The sequence below is a fragment of the Diospyros lotus genome, chromosome 12, assembly GCF_014633365.1.
Source record: "Diospyros lotus cultivar Yz01 chromosome 12, ASM1463336v1, whole genome shotgun sequence".
In the NCBI taxonomy this organism is placed as follows: domain Eukaryota; kingdom Viridiplantae; phylum Streptophyta; class Magnoliopsida; order Ericales; family Ebenaceae; genus Diospyros; species Diospyros lotus.
This window is the reverse complement of record NC_068349.1, coordinates 9,414,677-9,432,742: the sequence shown is the minus strand read 5'-3', so window position 1 is coordinate 9,432,742 and position 18,066 is coordinate 9,414,677. Positions and strand designations below refer to the sequence as shown.

The following is an 18,066-nucleotide window of genomic DNA, read 5'->3' as shown; positions in this document are numbered from 1 at the left end:
ATTGAGGTTGGGCACAGGATTCGAGGTGTTCTGAGTTTCGTTCAAGGTGAGTTGTTCGCTACCAAAATTTGGCTTTCTTGTGAGTGGTTCTCCTCCAAAACTTGATTTATTGTGCTTGTTCTATCTGAACATATGGTGATTTCATGCAAAATGGTTTTGTGCATTAAAATGGTAACCGGTGACGGTTGGATTTATGAGGGAGGTTTGTCCCTAAACGTTTTGAACTGTGCATTGCATTTTATAAATGTTGTTTATACGATGCATTGAATTGTGAATTGTTGCATTGTCTTGAGTTTTATGTGTACGTATGGAATGTCAGCCTCGGATGTTGTCTGGATAGTGTAGCCATAATTCTCCAAGGACGTGACGGAATAATAGGGGTATCTGATGCTAGTGTGCATGTCAGGATAGCCGCCTTGGTTTCCGTGCCAGACCGTTTGGTCAGGGAAGTTGCACTAGGACGACTAGGTGATCCATACTGTGTTGTTCATGTGGGATGTCAGCCTAGGATGTTGTCTGGATAGTGTAGCCGTAATTCTCCAAGGGCGTGACGGAATAATAGGGGTATCTGATGCTGGGTGTGCATGTCAGGATAGCCGCCTTGATTTCCGTGCCAGGCCGTTTGGCCAGGGAAGTTGCACTAGGACGACTAGGTGGTCCATGTGAAATTTTGGAGTTGGGATTGTATGGTGGTTCCTGGATGCTTAAGGTGGGAACGTATTCTGGTGAGATGCGTTGGCAGCCCCATTTAAGCTGGAATCGCGTCGCGTCGTCGTGTCGTCGAGTCGGTGTGGTGGCATAGCTTTTAGAGAGATTGCTCTTTCCCCATGGTAGGGTTAAGCGCGTGGGAATTCTCTTGAGCTAGGGCTTACCAGGTATATTGGTTTATTTCATGTCTTGCATTATTCATGAAAAATGTGTTTTGAACTCTCACTTAGATGATTCATCATCTAATTTGGACTTTGTCCCTGGAATATTCAAACGTTCCAGGTGAAGGCAGCGGTGCAAAAGGGAAAGGAATCGTCGAGGAGAGACGGCGATTAGCGGATAGTTTACATTATGTCTTTTCAGTTATGTTATTTACTTTTGAAAACGTCATGTAAACGTTGGTGCAACTTTATATATAAATAAAGTGGTTTTGGTTATGACCTGTTGAGGTTTCGATCTAGCTTCCGCATTTGTGTTGGTGAACCTGTCTTGGTTTATTAATGGTTCATAGTTGATATACTGAGAAGGTGTAACGGGATCTTCGGGGAATGGTTTTTGTGTTGGATTTTTGTTTGAAAAAAAAATTTATCCCCGGAATCTTACGTTACGTTAACGCTCCCGAGAATTGGGGTGTTACATGATTGATCAGAGGGATAAAGGTAATAGACAGAGTGAACGACAACTTGTTTAGTAGTGTGATGATGCAGAGCCGATCACCTACTTCTGTCTCGAACCAAGTACTTGCAAAAAAGGGGGGGGACTTGCTCCCCGTGATCCCTCCGACGCTCAAGTCAGTTCACGGATTTTCGAGGAGTATAATAGTAATGGAAGATAATAAAAAAGTCCCTTAAGAGTCAGACCTCCATACTTGTAGAGGTTATCCTCTATTTATAGATGGCGTTCAGCCTACCCTGAGAAGATTAGATAACTTTTAGATGGAGATAAGATAACATTCGAATGGAGAAAAATCTTGAGGTGTTGGAGAGATTCTTGTTTGACTGAGTCTTCCTCTCTATTTCTTCCAATTCAAAATCACGCTGGAGGTTATAAGGACATATAGAGCTCTCAGGAATGGACACGTGGCGATCACATATTGGTCTTTACTGGCACACATGGCTTCAAGTTAATGGTAACCTCCCAGGGGTAGTATAGTAAAATTGCCCCCTATAAATATTCCCTCATCATAGTGGGATTTGGCCACTTGCCACTTGTTCAATGATGGGATCGACCATGAAGATGAGTAGCTATACATGAAGAGCATAGAAAAATTAGAGGAGAAAGGCTGGTTGGTGAGGTCCTAGAGAAAATCGGCTCTAATACCATGATAAAGGAAATTCCTTTCAGTTGCATTGATAATAATGTCTTGACAAGATTACATGCAAAGAGAAATAATATAAAATGAAAACTAAAATTATGTACAAAAATATAAAAAAGATCCTTACTAGAAAACTGTCCCAAAGATTGTGGATCACGCTAATTATGCTAACACTAATTGTGGATCAAGCTACTTATCCTAGCATCCCCAGCTTGTGTTTAATTCCCAGACGGCTTATTTAATCCACTGCACAAGAAGTGATCATAGTACTATGATCACAAGCATTCTGAGATAAACTATAAAATAAGTATCTATTAATGGAAGTCAATACATACTGCTGGAGAAACTTTCTGTGTTAATATACCTCAATCCATGGCTTCATGCATGAATTCAGGAAAGATTATTTCAACGATCAAATTGGCTGGAAAACCTACTATGCCTATCAACGCTGAAGTTATCCCTATACTTTACAAGCTTTTGCATAAGTAATTCTGGCTGAGGAAATATCAGCCCAGAATTGAGTAGTTTGTACTAGTTTCTCTACAGAGATGCTATCAGTCAGTTGGAAGGAAAATAAAAAACGGGAACTAGTGTTTGTAGTCTAGGACTATGTCAACAAATATAGATTTGAGCTTCCTATGCACCTTCAAGACTATTGTCACAGAAATGACAGCCAGATGTGATCAGGCCCAGAAGTGGGAACACTAGAAGATACCTAGCAAGAGGTTCTTTGGTGCAAAAGCACCTAACTGGTCCTTCAACATACTTCTTTCTCAAGCAAAACCATAGCGTACCACCGCACTCAAACAACCAGATAGTTGCTCTTAGACAAATTGCATTTCCTATCTCTCTATGGGTAGGTAAGTCACAGTCAATCTCAATACCTGGTCCAACTAGCATGTTTTAACTCTGCCAAGTTCTCAAGATGTAAATTCATTTCATCTTGTGCCTATCGCAGAACATGCTTCAATAAAATAATAATAATAATAATAAATTAATGATTACCAAAGAATTTATATTAGAAAATTTTAAATTCTTATGCACAAATGTCAAAGTAATCACTTGATAATAGAGAAAAACTTGCTGTATGAAGTTTGAATTACTATTGATAGAGTCATGAATTTGTTCGTATTCAGAGCACATTGACACAGAGAAAACTTTGAATTAGCATCACTGAAACCTTGAAGTTGTTGGTAATTAAACAAGAAAACTGCTATCCTTGGATCTCTTCAAAGTCATTAATTTTCCAACTAGGTACAAAAAAGTTTCATGAGGATGACAAGCACTACAAAAAGTATGCAAGGGTGAGAAAGCACCTTTCTAAATAATTCCAAGTCTAAGAAGGTTGCTGGGAAACACTTGTACCAGAATTTCTATAGCTCTGAATGGATTATTAAACAGAATGTCAAAGTCAGACCTTTTGCCAAACTCATGACGGTCAGCTGGATGGTTCACTATAAATAGCACACTTGCTCAATTCATGAAAACCACCACCTCATAATTTGCTTCTTTTGGTTCCTTTGTTTCTATTTTCTTTTGTTCACAATGGCCTTCTCGCAACTGTCACTCGCTTTCTTATTTGCAACCTTTCTTCTCATGCAAACTCTTGGTGATGCAGAAACATGCAGCGACTGTTTCACTCACTCTCGAGCAACTTATTACCCAAATTCTGATGAACAAGGAACAGAAAGTGAGCTTCAAACCCAATGCATGCACAAATTAATTCATTATTGTGTAGATACTTTCCTTTATGTTTATAATTACTAGACCAGATTGATTTCTGATTAAATTGCAGCTGGAGCATGTGGTTTTGGTACATTTGGAGCAACAATCAATGGAGGGGATGTATCAGCTGCATCTGAACTCTATCGCAGTGGTGTAGGCTGTGGTGCCTGCTACCAGGTGATTGATGAGATATCAAACGAAATATATATACAAGGGAACCACAAGGATGAAAACATGAAGATTTTAATGATTTTGCTTTATCATACTAGGTTCTAATCATGAAGTTTCTTTATTCTGTTAGGTGAGGTGTACCAACAGTAACTATTGCTCAGACACAGGCGTCACTGCAGTTATAACTGATCAGGGTAGCAGCGATGGAACTGACTTTATCCTGAGCAGACACGCTTTTAGCCGGATGGCTCAGACTAACGATACAGCCACATCTCTACTAGCCCTTGGTGTTGTTGATATTGAATACAGACGGTAATATCCACTTACATATAAAACCTACAGAAGCAATTTAGAGGAAGAATGATTTCTATCAGCCTTAAGAATAATTTCAATAGTGTTCAATATGGATTTTATCTCTGTGATGAAGAAAAACGGAAAAGGAACATATCTTCACTCCTTAGAGTTAACTGAATCATGAAAATCTTTGCTCATATCATGAACTCATATGAATAAGTCATTCCATAACAATACATAGCTCTTTTACTTGTAATCATTACTTGGAGAATTAAAGGCTGCAGAAAAAATAACAATACTCTGTCTCTCTCTCTCTCTCTCTCTCAGGGTGCCATGCAGCTACCCAGGCAAAAATATAACTTTCAAGATTGATGAGAATAGCAACTACCCTCATTACTTGGCCTTTGTCATATGGTATCAACAAGGGAAAAAGGATATCACTGCTGTTCAGCTATGCGAGGTACTTCCCATCTTATCACTGTTTGAGAGGAGATGTCAACTTTTCTAATTCAACTGTACACACATGAGGAGTTCCAAAACGTCTAACCTAATATATGTGTATATATATATAGCATGAAAACTATTCTTTTAACATAACATACAATGTAAAAGCAAATAACACCTTTCATTGCATGTCCTGAATGTACAGCTAAACCTTGTTTCATTGAATCTTCTGGTTTCCAGTATTAACATGGAATTTAACATCTGCAGACACAAAATTTCTCGTGCAAGCTACTGGATAGGAGTTATGGAGCAGTATGGACAACTAACTCGGCCCCAAGTGGACCCTTGTCGATAAGGATGCTATTCAGCGATGATGATGATGAGACATGGGTTGTTCCCGTTAATAATGTGCCTGAAAATTGGCAACCTGGAAATATATATGACTCAGGAGTACAAGTGAACTAATAATCAAACACATAGGATTCTGATATTCACTACATTCTACAACTGGAAAAAGAAATTTGGCTTCTTTTCATATTTTGTTCCTTTCGGGCTCTTCATTCAATTCACTGTACGGTTCATAAATGACATATGTAAGAAATGTCCTAATAAATATTTGAATTTCCTTTTTAACATTTATTAGTTATTTTATACACTAATTAGCCTTTACAGTGATCACCTTCGTCTATTGTCCTGTTAGTCCGACACTACATGGTAACAAGATCGGAACTTGGCACTTGAAAAGCAGCAGATTCACCTGGCACTATATTTGTTAAAAGCCACTTTTGAATAGTCCCAAAACAGCATGTCACCCTGTAAATATAACAATTAATCTTGAATTTTCTTTTCTTGATCAGCACATTTTGGTGCTTATGGAAAACCTAGTAGTAAATAAGCGGTCTCGTAGATTTCTTTTTTGTTATTGGCCTACAGCATCGCATTATTAACATTCCAAATGAAAAAGTACAAATTCTATTAGCCAAAAAAGGAAAAGAAAATAAAATGTACACGTTCAGCCCTTCTTACACTTGGTGCTATAATCATGATAAACATATTTTCTTTTTTCATTATGTATTCAATAGAGTCCAGACAGCACCGTGGACCCATGCAAGATCCAGAAGATATCGGTTGAACTCTTCCAAATAAATTGTCATATGGCTCAACTATGTTGGACCTTATACAAGTCCAAACTAAATGTGAGGAATCAATCCATCAAATGCTGTATATTAAGGGCTTTGTTTGAATCAATTCTATGTTTTTTTTTTTTTTCTTTTTCTCTGAAGCTCAAGTATCATGTATGGGATAGAATTTCCTCATGCTTATAAAACACCATCAAGGTCAGGAGAAAACGAGCAAGTTGCAGAACAATGACGAAAGATCCTTAGCCCTGGTAGAGCTTCAAGAAATGGAGTCATGTGACCAATCAGTTTTGGCGTTCAACTCAAATCAGCAGTCTCCATCATAATCGTTTGGTTTCCATGGTCTCAGTACTACTATGCCAGTATACATGGGCGCAACCTCTGGTTAAATTAAACTACACACAGCGAGTCATTTCATGAAGCTGCCAACATTATCGTGTATTCGTGAATCCAGTCAACCAATACCAACATTATCGCCATTGATTTTTCAAAACTTCCCACAAAATAATTTTCGGGTATGAAAAGGAGTAATGAAAATTATTCTCCCCTCTTTTGCTGCAAATATCATAGCCTATCTCATACACTTGCACTTAGATACCTTGACCCAGCATATACTTAATGTCTTCAACCTGTTAGAATTCCATGTCTCTGATTCTCCTCATTTTCTGAATATGTTAACTAACCATACTGAACTTTCTCCAACGGTACTTACAACACTAAAATTTCTGTAATTCGTCATATATTTCTGCATGACAATTTCAATTGAGCACCCATCTCACTCAACATGGAGTACATCATGCTCCTCTTATGAACTGAATCACTTTCCTGGGAAAATTCAGTAGCACAATTTCCTAACTGAACCGAGCTAGACCCGGCCACTTTTTGTAACCCTCTGTTATTCATCATCTTTCTTACATTTTCCACATCATTCCATCTCCCTTCTGCAGCATATATGTTTGATAGCAACACATAAGGGCCGATATCCACTGGTTCCAACTCAATTAAACGCCTGGCCAGAGTCTCTCCAAGCTCAAGATTAGAGTGACTCCTGCATGCTGAAAGTAAAGCTCCCCATAGAGTAGGTCCTCCATCCATTGGCATCTTGCTGATAAGCTCTTCAGAATCCTTCATCAAGCCAGCCCGTCCAAGAAGGTCGACCATGCAACCATAATGCTCAACCTTTGGCTCAATCATGTAAACTCGATGCATCAAATCAAAGTACCACCAACCTTCCAAAACCATTCCTGCATGAGCACATGCACTTAAAATGCATACAAAAGTGGCATCATTTGGCATCACTCCTCTATTCTCCATCTCTAGGAACATTTCAAGAGCCTTCTGTCCATACCCATGCATCCCATACCCCATAATCATAGAATTCCATGAGACAACACTTTTGTTTGGAATCTCATCAAAGACATCTCTAGCCAAATCCATATCCCCACATTTTGCATACATTGTTAATAAAGCAGTAAAAAGTAGCATGTCAGGTTCAACATTTTTACTGTTTCTAATGTAATTGTGAACCCATTTACCTCTATCTAGACTACCTAAATGTGCGCAAGCAGTCAAGACACTTACAAGAGTGGCCTCATTCGGCTTAGCATTTTCTCCTCGCATCATCCTATCAAACAACCTCAAGCTCTCAGTGTAATTCTTGGACCGCACATAAAGAGCCAATATCGTATTCCATGAAACTAAATTCTTATATTGCATTTGATCAAAAATATCTCGAGCAGCTGAAATGTTTCCAATCCTGGCATACCCATCAATCAAAGAATTCCAAGAGATGGCATCTTTTAACGGCATCTTCTCAAACAATTCTTTTGCTCTCTCCATGTTCCCAATTGCCACATAACCCGCAATCATAGAATTCCAACTAAAAGCATCTCTTTCAGGCATTTCATTGAAAACCTTAAGCGCAACACCCACTTCTCCATTCTTTACATACCCACCTATCATTGAGTTCCAAGTCACCAAATCTGATTCATAACTCAAATCAAAAACCTTCCTTGCATCCCCAATTCTTCCAAAAACAGAGTACATGTGAATCAAAGCATTCCGAACAAACAAATCAAACTCATACCCGAACTTGACAACCCGGGCATGAACCTTCTCCCCGTCTTGAAAGGAACCAATCCCCGCACAAACCTTTGCCAAAAGCGGGAACGTGTAATGATTCGGCAAAACAAACTTCCCAGTCATTTGATTATAGTAAAAAGCCAGGGCGCCATGTGGGTCATTGAATCTCACCAAGCTTCTAACAATGGTGTTACACAAGAAAGCGTCCGGCTCTTCAAACCAACCGAAGAGATCAACCGCATGAGAAACCGTGAGCCGCGAAGAACACAGTTTCTTCAAGACCCGGCCAGCGGCAAGGGGATGATGAAATAGGCCGGAAACGACGAGCTGGCTCTGGACCTGGTTGAATTCTCTCAGCCCACCGCTGGAAGACTCTAAAGCGCGCAGGATGGGGTGGTTCAGCGTCAGCGTGCGCACTCCTGGATCGTCCGAGTCGATGAGTTCAGGGTGGGGTGGATCGTCTGCCCAGAGTCTCGGCTGTGGCTTGGAAAGGTTTCTGTTGGTTTTGATGAGTTTTTCCAGAGTTTGTGAGGATAATCGGACGGTGGATTTGGGTGGTTTGAAGCTGGGCGCCATGATTGATGATTGTGAGCTTCGATTTTGGCGGAAACGACGTAAATTCGAAATGTCGTTGGAGATTTCTGACTTGCCTTCGCCGTCCGCTTATTGCGCCGAGAACTATAAGTGAGACTAGTGAGTGCTCCACTGAACTAATATAATTTTTCTCTTGGCTTCTAATTTCCTATAATTATTGCTATTTGCTATTCAGCCTCAAACCCCCCTCTCCTCTCCATTAAAATTTCTTCAAGCTTGATATGAATTTTAACTAACTTTATAAGAAAAATAGATATAAATATACAATGTTGTGTACAGTGCCCACACTTCCAAACCCAACCCAACCCAACCCAACCCCGGTAAGAACTTACTTCCTTGATAGTTGGTAGTATCGCAAGCTTATAAGCTTTTATCATTTTGTTAGTAGAGAACTAAACCAGCCACCATAAATAAATAAATAAAACAGTAACGGAGCACAACGCTTTTAAATTACCCTTTTTCACTAGCAAGCAGAGTAACAGTCAGTCAACATATATACCTCATTTTCTTGAGTGCTCCAACGAAATGATCCTAACATTGCCAACTTCTCACCCAGCACAAAGATCAACTTTAAAGGCAAACCTCTCTCTCACACAACTCTGCACCCACCTCCAACTCCAAGAAGCTAAACAAGTGCATGCTCTCATGATCAAAACCTCCCAAATCTCCGACTCTTACTCAGCCAGCCGCCTCGCCGAATTCTACGCCGTTTCCGACAATGGAAACCTCGAGTACGCTGAAAACTTAGTTGGCTACATGGAAGAGCCATACACTTTTGCTTGGAACACTCTAATTAGAGGACACCTCAAGAGGAACAGTACCCAGACAGCCATTTCATTGTATGCCCAAATGCTTTGCAAAGATGTTGAGCCTGACTGCTATACCTTTACATTAGTCCTCAAAGCGTGCACCGGCTTGTCGCAGGCAGATGCTGGGAAGCAGTTTCATTGTCAAATCATCAAGCGCGGGCTTGAAGATGGTGTCTTCATTCGGAATAAGCTGATTCACGTGTATGCCGTTTCTGGGTCAATGGGTGATGCGCAGAAGGTGTTTGATGGAAGTCCTGAATGGGACATTGTGACATGGAATAGCTTGCTTGAAGGATATGCTGAAAATGGATATACCGAATCACTTCACCAGCTATTTGATTCAATGCCTTGTAGAGATGTTGTGTCTTGGAATACCATGATTGGTTACCATGTCAATGTGGGGGAATTTGTGGAAGCCATGGAGGTGTTTCGAAGGATGCAACATGAAGGAAAACAGCCAGACAAAGTGACATTGGTGAGTGTTTTAACTGCAATTGCCCATTTGGGTGCACTTGCTCAAGGAAAATGGATTCATGCTTATATAAGAAAACAGAGAATTGGGCTTGATGAGAACCTCGGTTCTGCCCTAGTTAACATGTACTCCAAGTGTGGTTGCTTGGAAGGAGCAACTCTGGCATTCAATGAAACCAAAAGGAAGAGTTTGGATACATGGAATGCCTTGCTTGGGGGGCTGGCTGCAAACGGCAGGAGTTCAGAAGCAATTTATCTCTTCTCAAGGATGGAGAATTCAAAGGTTGGGCCTAATGCAATCACTTTCTCGTGCCTGTTGAACGCGTGCAGCCATGGGGGCTTGGTTGAGGATGGCCTGGCGTATTTCAGTAAGATGAGAGTGGTTTATGGTATTGAACCAGACATAGTACATTATGGGTGCGTGGTTGATCTTTTAGGCCGGGCTGGTCAGTTTGATAAGCTGGAGGAGATCATGAGATCTATGCCTATGAAACCAGATGCAATCATGCTCAAGGCCTTATTGGGTGCTTGTAAAATCCACAAGAACTTCAGGATGGGCGAAAAAGCTGGTCTTCAACTCATTGAACTGGCCCCAAACGACCACGGGAGCTATGTGTTGTTATCAAACATGTATGCAATGGCTAATGAATGGGATCATGTTCATACGCTGAGGAAAACCATGTTGGATAAAGGAATAATGAAGCCTCCAGGATGCAGTTCAATTGAAGTTGATGGGCTTGTTCATGAGTTTATTGTTGGAGATATAAGCCATTACAGGAGGAAAGAAATCTATGGCATGCTAGATGAGATGAGAGGAAAACTGAAGGTGGCAGGGTATGAGCCAGACACAGAACAAGTATTACTGGATATTGACAACGAAGAAGTGAAGCAAAGCTCACTTGGTCACCACAGCGAGAAACTGGCAGTGGCCTTTGGCTTCATTAGCACCACGCCGGGAACACCCATCCGAGTGATTAAAAATCTTCGGATGTGCAGTGACTGTCATTCTGCGTTGAAGCTTCTATCTGTAATTTATAATCGCCATCTGATTATTCGGGATTCAAACCGATTCCACCATTTTCAAGAAGGCTCTTGTTCTTGTAGGGATTATTGGTGAAATCTCTGGGCTCTGCCCTATTTCACCTATTAACTTCTTGGAGGAAGAAAGTGCTAGTGAAACAAAAGGAGACATGAGATTCAAGATTAACTAAAGGGATTGTTATCATTGGTTACACATTCTGGCACAACTTGGAAACTCCAAAAATGGTTATGTGGATCAGCCCCTTTCTGATACAACCATGATGGCAATAAGGAAAGGTGCCATGTTACATTCCAAGCACAACAAAATTTTAGTGGCGATGCTATAAGCATCACAGTGCGACCTCTGCTCTGTGGTTGTTTCTTTTTCCAGATCAAACAAGATCAGCCATAGCTAGTCAATAATGGCAAAATGAAAGAAAAACAACCGGATCTCTCCTATAACTGCGGCGAAAACCCAGTCCACAATCTGAATTGACAGTAAATATGATTTAACAATCATGCACCATACAGAATATGTTGTCAGAATACAGATTATATGTGCTAATACTGTAACTTTAATCATAGATTTTCAAGGACCATTGACAAGAATAAATACCAAGGCAAAAGGCCAAAACGCATAAACAACTTTACTGCCTGTTCAAGGATTGTGAAGATGCTGCTAGGATATCAGAAGAACCACAAGCTGGAGCCAACAGGAGCTGAAGAGCATGGTCTCCCAAGTTCAATTATCTACCTATACAGGGCATGTGAAGCAAGAATTTCAACCTATTTGGATCTTCTTCTGTTGGAACAGCATTACTGCAGGCCCTTTAAGAGAATGCTTGTTCAGGCAAGAAAACTCTTAGAGGCATTCAAGTTCTACAGTTGTGCTGAATGAGTCTTGAAAGATTAGCTCAATCCAGCAACAAGAAGATTAGCCAATGTTGGATGACAGACAGATTTAGCTAGCAACCTTACTGACTCTTAAAGTGCAAGACCAGAACATCTGTGCAGCTGCAGTTCCTCATTGTTTATAAGTTTTCCCTTGGCCCTCCAGGCAAAAGAGGCTCTTTCTATGATTTAAACCTACAGTTGTTGATCAGATCCTCGGCCTTCTCTTCAGCGTCATACAATGATTGAAATTCTTGTTAGGAAATGGGATGGGCTTTTCATCAATGTATGTAGTTTCACCATCAAATGTTGAAGGCTTAATCTGTCTGATGAAGTTTCAGGATAATTATTTCACAATCAAATATGCCCAACTGTCAAATGGACAAAATACTTTACAAACAAAAAAGATGTCAGAAACAAGCAATTCTTCTGCATGATTTGGAAAACAGATCAGGTACATCAAACATCGCATAACTAACATGAATTAAGACGACAGTCAAGTCATGTTCTTTTCCTGAATGTTAGTCATTTGGCATAGATGAGCCAAGCAACAAGTGGAAAATTATCACTGTAGCACCATGCTCGTATAGCCTGAAAGAAGCACGCTAACAACAGACTATGTATTTTGGTGCCCAAAATTTTGTATCTTTTCTTTTGGCTAGGAGAACAATAAGATCCCATCTCAGTAGATTGGACGTTATACTTTGGACCATGCACTGAGTAGAAATCCCTGTGAGAACTTAATCATATTGGCTGATAGACAACAATGAACCAAGCTAAGCATACATCAGCCATGTAGCAAACTACTACAGACAAACACAAATAGGCACATATAAACAATGAATGATTCAACATACTGTCACAATAAACAAATGTGTAGATCATCCAATCAATACATAGAAATGACCGTTGCACACCCTTAACTTTCTAATCATTTAGAGTTAGAATCCCACATCTTTGATGCCGACCATGGTTCAACAACAAAATATCACGTTCCAAGCAAGAGACTACCAGAGGGTTGCAATATTAGCATCACAAAATAGACTTGGGGCACCCATTAACCTATGCATAATGGTAACACGCAGCAAAGCAATCAGAGAACTTTGAAGACCATTAATAATATGATTCCACACAGGAATTCAGATCAGGAATCTTCATCATTTTGCATTGCTGTTATCAGGCAGGCTTCCATTGCATAGCGAAATCAAAGTTGAAGAGAAGTACTCATAAAATTGGCAAGGCGCTAAGGCCATCACAGGTATAGCAACCTTGTGAAACTAAATGAAAAAACACAAAACATCTTAAGAAAATAAAAGCAAAAATACTTCATGTGGAAGCATTTAAGTTTGTGGACTCAGATCAGTTCAAATCAAAGGCAAATAAGAGGTCAAAAGCAGAAATCAAAAGTCAAAAGACAAAAGGGCTGATGCTAATACTGTCACAGCTTAACTTGACTGCATCCTCCATGAACATAAACATTAATCACAGAAAAATAAGACAAATAAATTTTCTTGGCATTACTTCCAGTAAGAAAAAACTGAAAATTTTCACGTCGTAGAGAGGCAGAGAAGCGCACCAACAAGCAACCCACAAGGATACCCTCTAGAGATCACAGTCAATGATCTTTAGAACACTTACATGCACATTTAGCCACAAACATACAACCTTTACAAACAACTAGGCAAACCAGGTACTGAGGCAACATAAGCAAGCATAGGAATCAGAGATTTCGATGACCATAACTAGGTATAGCCATCGTTTTCCTAGCAAATTAATGCAAGAAAAACAAACCAAGAAAAAAGGTGGAAAACAAAAACTTGGACAGAAAAGCAAGAAGAGTTTTGTTTGGCAAAACAGATTAGAACAAAGAAATGGGGGTTCAAAATCAATGTCCAGTCGGTAAACCCTAATGCCGATGTTGATTTAGCACCGAAACCCTTTTCTCGATCTTTCCTTGCGACTATGACTTGAAGTGCAAGGGGCTATTAGGTGCCGATTTAACAATGAAGAAATTCAACAATTGTTCGTCAAAGACCAAGAGAAAGCTTTCGGCAAAGCCGCTTCCCAATTGTTCATCAGATCAGATGCTAGGGTTTCCACTTCGACTGCGGCTGGGCTGCAGCTTAATTTATATAGAGGTCGGTAATCACTTCCGACGTCGTATTGACACTCAATAAAACAAGCGGGCGGACTCTCTATATTTTTGATAAATTTTGCTACACGTACAAAAATAGGTTATCAAAAGAATGATCAAAATAAAAAATTGTGATATTTTAATTATGTAAAATATCATGATATTTTGATTGTTTTGAACGAGTGATGAAAACGAAGGCACCAATCGTTATGTCTAAAAATTTCTCTCCCCATTAATCTCTTTTCATCTATTTTCTATCTCTTTCTTTATTGCATCTTAAACAACTTTTGTCTTCTTTTTGTCGCTGCCGTTGCATCGCCTTCTCTAGTAATCGTTGACTTCATCCGATGATGATCGTGAAAGGAATCACTAATACGGCAGTACAAATAAAAATAAAATTTTTATCGTGTGTCATATACATATAATGAAATATAATATACACGTCATACATAGCTTAAATATTTAAACACTCATATTCAACAATAAAATATAAATAAATTCATACATGTTGTCCAATGTAAGGTTAGGGTATAGAAATAATTTATATACTAAGATCGTATCCACCTCACGTTGTGGTAGTCCTAGTCTATCTCCACCTACTATATTGAATAGTACCGTTCTGGTCACCTCTTCCCATGCTCGCGTCTAAAAATTTTACGCATAACAATTACACGTAAAATATTTATAGTAGTAGAATATTTTCAAAAAAACAAAGAAAGAATAAGTTGCACACATAGGGAGAGAGACCAGTGAAGGAGGAGACAGAGAAAAGGCAGAGGCCCTACCTCTCCTTCCCTCCCATCCCCTTCCTTTTTTTCTTTATCTCCCAATTCTAAGTCTTCTAATGTTCGTCGTCTGTTACTGTACAGTTAATAATTGATTTCACTATACAATCAATAATTGATTTTAATATGCATTATTTTCAATCTATCGCTGTTAATCTACTATGCAATCAATAATTGATTTCACATTATGCACTATGCATTATTGGCAAAAGGGGCCAAGAGTTAACATTTGACCAATCACTTCCAGAAACATTTTGAGCACACGATAGCAATATCAAACACAACATTATATGGTCTGTGACTTTTTAGTTTCACTACCAGCTAGCAATCAGATAACACTGAAACCCTTTTCGATATCAGTCAACCCCTTAACCCATTATCAGAACTTCTCCAAATTCCAATGACATTCCGAGAGTTTCTGAATAGCACCTAGCAGCTGTTTTTGACAGTATATTTGACAACTAAGTTGCACAAAAACGTGTTTGGGATGTCATTTCGGTGTTTCCGAATGGCTTCCCGTTTTGAAAACGGCAAAGACGACCCGAAATGATTTTTGGGACGTTTCTATAAATTGTGAAACTTTTGGGGGTCGTTTCGTAATTTGCTAAAACTAAATGGAAACTCGTTTTAAGCAAAACGTGCTTTCAGTTCCTGCAACAGCGGCCACGCAACCCGCAACCAGCAGTCCATACCCCACGCACCCCCAAAGCTAGCCGAACCCCCTCTTATTTTGCCCATATTTTTCTTCTTTCTAGTTCTTTTTTCGAATCTGTTGTGTAAGCAATCTTCTTCTTCACTCGATATGTCGGCTATCAATGATCGAAAGCCACTGATTGACAGATCCATATCGATAAAGATTGCTTACCATCTTCTTTTTCTTCTTCACCCGATCCGTCGTTTCGACCATCGATCCGTCGCTTTCGATTCATCGCTACTGATTTCAACCACCGATCCGTCGTTCCTTCAATTGCTTTGCTTCCAATTTCGTCGCTATTGTCGCTTCCATCGCTTTTGGTATGTGTTCTCAGAGTGTTTGTCTTTTGTGTTTGGAGGTGTATGCATTTTTTTGTGTTTTATGTTTGTTTAATTTTCGTTTGATATTTTGTTTTTAATTTATTTATATCAAAATTAAATTAATTAAATGTTTTCAGTAATATAGCACATTGCATATTACTGAAAATAAATTTTTATATTTGAATTATATTTTTATAATTTACTATATTAAAAATTATATTTACAAAACTTCCCCCAATATTTTTTAAATTTACATTTTACCCCATGTTTCCATTTCCTACATTTTTAGAAAAATGTCGTTTCAACGTTTCCGTTTTGTTTCAGAAACATATCATTTTTTGTTTTCGTGCTACCTAAGTTGACAGTGAAGTCTCACTTCAAGTAAACCTATTACAGTTGACAATTATCATGTGATATAATCTTTTCATCACCTAACATCCAGACTGAGCAAGAGTAATGGAGTGATAAACTCATAAACTCAGTAACTATGTGTCAGACCTTATTAATGTGACTAAATGATATCTCAAAAAACATATTTCTTAACTTTCAATCTACCATGATCAAGGACTATCCCATCATATCAATAGTAGATCACATAGGACATTCACTCCATCAAATACCGACAAGGGCAACGGATCTTATTCCCAAACACTTATCTCCATATACCAACAATACAGAACCACATAAATGAACGTTCTCACTTCTCAATTAGATGGTTTGGCTCATTAGCAAATCATGCACACCAATACACAAAACAAGCGTGCAAGTTCAAGTCTAAAAATCAACACACGATCGCAAGTCGCAACCTGATGACTCTACCATTATCCACTAAGCCATTTGGTCATTCATCGGCGTCACATTCTATTGATCGTTCCCCAATGACCACCCACAGATCTACTAACAATATCTCATGTCATATGGCGTGTGACATACCATCCTCCTATCGACCCCATGTCAAACAAGGTAGTAACCCATGTACTAGTTCATATTCGATTAATTGGAGTCTTTATCCAAAGAATCTAAGAAATATGAATAGTTTAAGAAGTTATGTTACCAAATAATTCTGTCATACAGTTCTAACACCTTGAAAATAAAATTCTCATACAGAAAATCTAATGACTCATTCATATAATTTATTGGAGAAAATATTGTATTTTATTTATTTATATAAAAAATATAATTAATACATTAAAATGAGCCATCTATATGCCATCCAAATTTAGTATCAAGGCACACTACACTAATAGATCAGACTTCATCTTATGAAGCACATCAAACTTAATTTTTTTTAAAATATGCATTATTTTTTTTAAATTATAAAAAATCTGACTTTGTCATCATAACTGAACTTCATCATAGGATGAAGTCGAACTTCATCTAAAGATGAAGTCACGAATGAAGTCCGATCATCGGATGACATCATAGGATGAAGTCTGATCAGACTTCATCCTTGTATAAAGTCCAATGATAAAGTCCAATTCCATTTGGGTTTCATCCGAAATGGTCCCAAATCGTCCACAAATGCTCAAAAACTTTTGCTACAATGCTTAAATCTCATATTAAACTTGATTTTGAACTCTAAATCAAATCTCAAACTATATGTAAATGGAAAATCTAAACACACACACACACACAAAATGAGGATGAGAGTTGATCTTACCTAGTCGGAAGGTTGCGGTGGTGTGGCTTCACGGCGATAGCATGACGGTTGCACTTCGGGTCTTATGTATGTTCGATCGAGCTTGATTGTGAATGAGTCATTTGTATTGGGGGTTTGTTTTGTTTTGTAATGGTGAGGGTATTTTGGTATTTGAACTTTTCACCGAGATAAAATGGTCATTTTCTCATTTCGATAATCAGTTTGTACAAATAGTAAAATCTATTTTTTATTTTTTGTGTGAAAGGAAACAAAACAATAAATCTTTTCATATATAAAAATAATAAATCTTTCCATGTATCAACTGTAAAGGTCTCATACAATTTTTGTCAGAAATTATTTGTTCTAACAGATTTATTTGTTCAGACATATATTTTATTTTCTTCACTTTGAAATTAAAGTAATTTAAACAATATTTTTATTTTTAAAATTAATTTTGTTACTTATTAGAGGATTTGCATTAATGAATTTGTAATGTCCAAATTTATTTGCATGCCTGTCTAATCTTTAATTCCCAAAGTATTTTTTATGTCTTCTTATAAAACTAAATCGTTAAGACTCCTCAAAACCTCGCCAAAATAACTTTTTGACAATTAAATTATATTTTAATTAGAGTGAAAAGTTAGAACAAGCACAAAGCATCTAATATCATATGAGAAAATGTTAGGAGACAGAATAAAAAATCATATCAAAACAAAATATTTTCAAACCTTCTTAAAGATAACAATTAAATTTGCTTGAAATTTGACAAAGAAACACAACACTTCTTCTTGTGTTTCTACAAATAACAAAACTTCCTCCTTCCTCTCCTTT

The 18,066-nt window shown here is 38.3% G+C and overlaps 3 protein-coding genes and 1 non-coding gene across 4 annotated transcripts; 2 read left to right on the top strand and 2 right to left on the bottom strand.

Annotated features, from left to right (window-relative positions):
• Positions 1–3,519: 3,519 nt before the first annotated feature.
• LOC127786856 (expansin-like B1) lies at positions 3,520–5,290 on the top strand. Its single transcript, XM_052314561.1, has 5 exons — positions 3,520–3,713; positions 3,819–3,925; positions 4,050–4,231; positions 4,541–4,673; positions 4,925–5,290. The coding sequence occupies exons 1-5, from the start codon at positions 3,569–3,571 to the stop codon at positions 5,120–5,122; spliced, it is 765 nt and encodes a 254-aa protein (XP_052170521.1). The 5' UTR covers positions 3,520–3,568; the 3' UTR covers positions 5,123–5,290.
• A 323-nt stretch (positions 5,291–5,613) lies between these two features.
• On the bottom strand, positions 5,614–8,561 carry LOC127786854 (pentatricopeptide repeat-containing protein At3g29230-like). Its single transcript, XM_052314559.1, has one exon. It carries the CDS (start codon positions 8,452–8,454, stop codon positions 6,532–6,534), a length of 1,923 nt encoding a protein of 640 aa, XP_052170519.1. The 5' UTR covers positions 8,455–8,561; the 3' UTR covers positions 5,614–6,531.
• Positions 8,562–8,816: 255 nt separating this feature from the next.
• Positions 8,817–12,997, top strand: LOC127786855 (pentatricopeptide repeat-containing protein At5g48910-like). Its single transcript, XM_052314560.1, has one exon. The coding sequence runs from the start codon at positions 8,998–9,000 to the stop codon at positions 10,867–10,869; it is 1,872 nt and encodes a 623-aa protein (XP_052170520.1). The 5' UTR covers positions 8,817–8,997; the 3' UTR covers positions 10,870–12,997.
• LOC127787791 (small nucleolar RNA R160) lies at positions 12,752–12,830 on the bottom strand. The gene has a single exon (XR_008020251.1). It is a non-coding gene; the product is annotated as a small nucleolar RNA R160 (small nucleolar RNA).
• Positions 12,998–18,066: the final 5,069 nt, after the last annotated feature.

Coding starts and splice junctions, on each gene's coding strand:
- LOC127786856 (XM_052314561.1), top strand. CDS start 3,569: ATGGCCTTCTCGCAACTGTCACTCGCTTTCTTATTTGCAACCTTTCTT. Junction 3,926..4,049: donor GCTGTGGTGCCTGCTACCAG/GTGATTGATGAG, acceptor TTATTCTGTTAG/GTGAGGTGTACCAACAGTAA. Junction 4,232..4,540: donor GTTGATATTGAATACAGACG/GTAATATCCACT, acceptor TCTCTCTCTCAG/GGTGCCATGCAGCTACCCAG.
- LOC127786854 (XM_052314559.1), bottom strand. CDS start 8,454: ATGGCGCCCAGCTTCAAACCACCCAAATCCACCGTCCGATTATCCTCA.
- LOC127786855 (XM_052314560.1), top strand. CDS start 8,998: ATGATCCTAACATTGCCAACTTCTCACCCAGCACAAAGATCAACTTTA.